Source organism: Condylura cristata, unplaced genomic scaffold (genome assembly GCF_000260355.1).
Source record: "Condylura cristata isolate star-nosed mole 26May11 unplaced genomic scaffold, ConCri1.0 scaffold00003, whole genome shotgun sequence".
NCBI lineage: Eukaryota > Metazoa > Chordata > Mammalia > Eulipotyphla > Talpidae > Condylura > Condylura cristata.
Window position 1 is genome coordinate 19359618 of NW_004567104.1, and position 5394 is coordinate 19365011.

The 5394-nt window shown below is 38.8% G+C and overlaps 1 protein-coding gene across 2 annotated transcripts in view; it reads right to left on the bottom strand.

Moving 5' to 3' along the window:
- MCCC1 (methylcrotonoyl-CoA carboxylase 1 (alpha)) overlaps positions 1 to 5394 on the bottom strand; it is a 59976-nt gene that overhangs the window by 35855 nt on the left and 18727 nt on the right. For both annotated transcript variants that reach the window (XM_004675017.2, XM_012734369.1), the window contains exons 5-7: positions 2560 to 2681; positions 1748 to 1895; positions 1540 to 1661 (exon numbers count right to left, since the gene is read on the bottom strand). In XM_004675017.2, the coding sequence (XP_004675074.1) occupies positions 1540 to 1661; positions 1748 to 1895; positions 2560 to 2681 (392 nt within the window). The remainder of the gene's footprint in view (positions 1 to 1539; positions 1662 to 1747; positions 1896 to 2559; positions 2682 to 5394) is intronic.

Here is a 5394-nt window from a genome sequence, read left to right on the forward strand (position 1 = left end):
AGTTTTCCATAGTGGTTGTACGAGTTTGCATTACCACCAGCAGTGCAAGAGAGTTCCTTTTTCTCCACATCCTCGCCAACATTTGTTGTAAATGCCAGTTTTTTAAAAAAGATTTATTTATTTATGCATACAGAACTGGGATACAGGCCAAAAGTACAGAAACAGTGAGAGGATTCACCAGAGGCAGACTGGGGTGCAGAACAGGCAGATGACGAAGTGCACTGCTGAGGGGAGCAGCAGATGACACAGGAGAGGTCTGGGGTGGGGATCGAACTAGCACCAGTGCTGTGCTTTAACTCGTTGCACCACCAGGGAGGGCCAGTTTTTTAGTGAGGCTGTTCCCTACACTTTTCCCACTTCCTATGCCAAAATTTTTTTCTCAGATTGTCATTGTGAGAACATGGTAGGGTTCCTAGAAGTAAAAATCCATGAAAATTTGGGGTAAGTTCCCTAATGTTGGGCTCCAAGGTGTTTCTCACTATCATGCTAGCCAACACTTAACCTGCAGTAATTTGTGAAATTTCCCTACATGTTCCTATCAATTTATGAATTTTTACTCCAAGTGAACTATCTCAGCTATGATTTGCTATATTAACATACTCATCAGACTTTGGGGTGGTGGCTCACCCTGTAGCCTTGTTTCTCTGATAGATATAAAAGTTACTAGTTTTCCTGGTGGCTCAGCAGGTTAAAGCGCAGCACTAAGAAGCTAAAGCCACTTCCACAAATTTCCACATGAGTTTGATCCCCGCCTAGGAGGTGATCCACATGGCGTGGCAGACCTCTCCTGAACCGCCCATTGCGCCTCTCAGCAATGTACTTCATTGATCTGCCTGTTCTGCTTCCCACTCAGTCTCTTGTGAATCCTCTCACTGCCAATGCACCTCTGGCCTGTACACCAGTTCTGTATGCATTAAAAAAAAAAAAGTTACTGGCTGTCATCCTGTTCGGCTTTTTACTTGCTTTTCAAATATGATTCACAACTTCCAAGTTAATTCAAATTCTAATTGTAAAATTCTACCATTTCCACTGACTGTCCCCAATCTTCTAGCTACTTCAAGGAAGGAGATATTAGAGCAGGGACTCCAGGTTCTGAAAGAAGGTGCCTGGAAGAATGTCTACCATACTTTAACCAGGGGGTGGGATAGGAAAATTTAATGTGTTTCTATAATACAGGACTTTATATTCTATACAAAGTATATGTATTTCTTTTTTTTTTAAGATTTATTTATGTATGCATAAATATGGGGAATAGCCAGAGGAGGGGGGTGGTTCGAGGATTTACTAGAAACAGAGTGGGGAACAGAACAGGCAGACTGATTGAAGTACAGTGCTGAGGGGAGCAGTGCATGTGTCAGGAGAGGTCTGCTGTGCCATGTGGGTCACCACCCTGGCCAGGGATCTAGCTCGTGCTGCAGTGGTTGTAGATATCTTCACAGTACTGTGCTTTCACCTCATTACCAGGGTGGCCCCGAAGTGTATACATTTCTTTCATAATTTAATTTTTAAAATATGAGTCAGAAAAAATGACAAACCCACCTGGGTGTATCCACAAACTTCTCAATCAGCATTGCATCATCATTGAAAGACTTCTTGGCTTCTCTGCGAGCTGATTCTAACTGTTCTTGAAATTCATTTTCAGATCTAACGATCCTCATACCCTAAGATGGGATGAGAATTATCTTTCAAAAAGTAATTGAGCAAAGAAGATTGGTTTTAATGGAAAATCTGAGCACACCAAACTTACTTTTCCTCCCCCACCACGGACAGCTTTAATCATGACTGGGTAACCAATCCTTCCAGCATGTTCTTTCAGGCATTGGTCCGATTGGTCCTCACCGTGATAACCTTCCACAATGGGTACCCCAGCAGCAGCCATTATGGATTTGGAGGTGCTTTAAAATAAGACAAACAAAACCAGAAGATGCCAATTCTATGAATTATTTCATAGAAGAGAAGCACAAACACAGTCCATTGTATTCTTTGCAAAAAACAATAGAACTTTTACAATATAACTTCCCCTAGGTAAATTATAGTTTAAGACAGCAAATACAAAAATATCAAGTAGTTAGAATTCCTCAAGCCATCCCACCTAGCTAATTAATGTTGATTAGAAACAGCAATCGGCCCTCCCTGGTGGCACAGCGGGTTAAAGCACCGCACTGAGAATCTAAAAGCCACTTCCTCATGAGTTCGATTCCCGCCTGCCCCGGAGGTGACCACATGGCATGGCAGACATCTCCTGACCCGCCCGCTGCTCCCCTCAGCAGTGTACTTCGTCGATCTGCCTGTTCTGCTCCCCACTCTGTCTCTGGTGAATCCTCTCACCCTCCACATCTCTGGCCTGTACCCCAGTTCTATATGAATAAATAAATCTTTAAAAAAAAAAAAAAAAAAAAAAAAACACAGCAACCAATCCCCAGAGTTAATATATTAGAAATAGTAATTAATTGAATATTTTTTGTTGACCTCTAAAATGGTGACTAAATATTTTTATAGGTAGAATAAATCATTTCAATTGATCTTTATCTGGTTGTATTTAAAAAGTTGTACTCTCACCTCTTTATCCCCATGTCTCTAATTGCAGATGAAGGAGGACCTATAAAAATAATTCCTTCCTGCTTACATAGTTCGGCAAATTCCATGTTTTCTGAAAGGAAGCCATACCCTGGATGGATAGCCTAGAAGTGAGAAATAAAAGGATAAACTTACTCTAGTGTCCATTGGCTAACTAAATGCAGGCAATGCTATCTTCTCCAGAGGCCTTTCCCTACACTGGTAATAAACATTCTCTGTATCTATCAAAATCTATTTCCAAAGAGATGTTTAAAACATTTATATTAAAGTTCTGAAGTCCTACCTGAACCAGAAGAATCTGTACCTCTTTTACTACGGTAATATATACATAACATAGGATGCATCACTTTATCCACTTTTAAGTGCAGTTTGTGGCATTAAGTATATTCACAATGTTGTGCAACCATCACCACCACTCATTTTCAGAATGTTTTCATCATTACAAACAACCCAACCCACTCATCAAACAGTAGTTCCCCATTTTTTTGGTAATCTCTTACTTTGCTTCTGTGAATTTGTCTATTCCCGGTACCTAATATAAGGTATTATACAATATAAGGAATTATACAATACTTGTCCTTTTAGGTCAGCTTAGTTCTTAGTTCATTCAGCATGTTTTATTCATGTTGTGGTAGATATCAGAATTTCATCCTTTTAAAGACATGTATTCCATTATATGTGCATTCCATATTGTACTTATCCATTCATCTGCTGATGGTCATGTGGACTATTTCTACCCTTTGGCTCTTATAAATAATGTTGGTATAAACACTGATATACACCTTATCTGAGTGAGTTCCTACTTCAAATTCATTTAGATATATCTCTGCAAGCGAATTGTCTGCTTTGATTAATATAAAAAATGTTTTATAATTTTAAAATATTACCATTATGGTAGAATGTCAGGGAATATATGCAAATAGGAGAAAAGGGTTTGAGGGTGGTAAGGGGATTTCTTTTTAATATGATAGTTTATTTTTACATCATTTTGTGTCTTTTCCCATCTCAGTTATAATTCCGGTGGGCTTCCCACCACCAATTCATGCACGTGCAATCACCACAGTCCAGTGCACTACTCCCCCACTCCACCCCTGTAAAATGTCTCTGGTATATAGTTGTTCATTACTATTATTATTATTTCCTCCTGGTAGTACGGGGGATTTTTAAAAGCTATATCTTTGTATAAAACTGGGCTACAATTGAAAACATGCTACCCCAAAGCAATGTGAACACAATTGTACAATAACAATTTATCTTCAGTCCACTACCATCCAGTTACCTATCCAGAAAAAGTTAATAAGCAAACAAAAAGTTGTATATTAAAGTCTACTTATACTGTAGTAAAAGCGGGTCTCCTTGGACTTTAGCTTTAATCACCAGCAACTTAGAATTTTAACAAATTAATCTATCCGAATTTCTAGCCTATAAAGGAGGAAAATCAGTAAGATTTCTAAGTGCAAATATACTAACAGCAAAAAGGAAGGCAACAGGCAGTTTTGTAAGAGTAAATTGAAAAATGTGGTGAGTTTATTAACTGGTAGGACTTTTTTGGAAGGCAATTTACATTAAAAAAAAAATGTCAATGCTTAAATTCTCTTTAGTTAGCCATACCATTTCAAGGAATTTGGCCTTAAAAAATGTTAGAGAGAGTGGCCCTCCCTGGCGGCGCAGTGGGTTAAAGCACAGCACTGAGAATCTAAAGCCGCTTCCGCATGAGTTCGATTCCCGTCTGTTCCGGACATGACCACATGGTGTGGCAGACCTCTCCTGACCCGCCCGCTGCTCCCCTCAGCAGTGTACTTCATCAGTCAGCCTGTTCTGTTGCCCGCTCTGTCTCTGGTGAAGCCTCTCACCGCCCCTGAGCCTCTGGCCTGTACCTCAGTTCTGTATGCACAAATAAATAAATCTTTAAAAAAAAATGTTAGAGAGAAACATAAATATTCATGTACATGGATTTTCATTACAGCACTATTTATAATAAAATGAAGAAAGGAAAAAACCTGAAAAAAGGGGAGGAAAGCAAAAAGCAGACTAGGTTTAGGTACTTTAAAGATGGATGAAGGGAGGCTCTCCCTAGTGGTACAACAGGTTAAAGCACTGCACTATGAAGCTCTCTGAAGCCACTGCAGCAGGAGTTCAATCCCCTGCCAGAGAGCTGAACTACATGGCGTGGCAGACCTCTTCTGACCCGCCCACTGCTCCCCTCAGCAGTGTACTTAGTTGATCTGCCTGTTCTGTCCCCTACTCTGTCTCTGGTGAATCCTCTCACCTATCATACCTCTGGCCTGTACCCCAGTTCTGTAAGCATAAATAAATAAATCTTTAAACAAGAAAAAAAGAGATAAGTGACTCTTGCTGCTACTTCCACAGCATTGAGGATTTCTATACTGTTAAAATAATAATTCAGCTTTATATATATATATGTGTGTGTGTGTGTGTTCATATGCATACACACACACATACATATAATTACAACCAAGAAAGTGTAAAAAGGGAAACTTTTTAAACATCTGGCTATTTTTATTGATTTCTAATTTATTTTATTAAACCACAGAATAGATAGCTACAAAAATATCTATTTGTATTTAGATTAATTTGTAAAGAACTGCCTTCTTACCAATATTGATTCATCCAATGATACAAATGTATCAATTTGTTTATGACTTCCTGGGTTTTTTTCCTTACTGTTTTAGCTTTCAATATATATGTTTAATCTGTTAATGGCCAAATTTACCATTAAGCATTAGATTTTTATTGCTGTTACTTGAATGTAACTGTTTCCTTAATTTCATTTTCAAAGTGCTGTTGCTAGTCTCC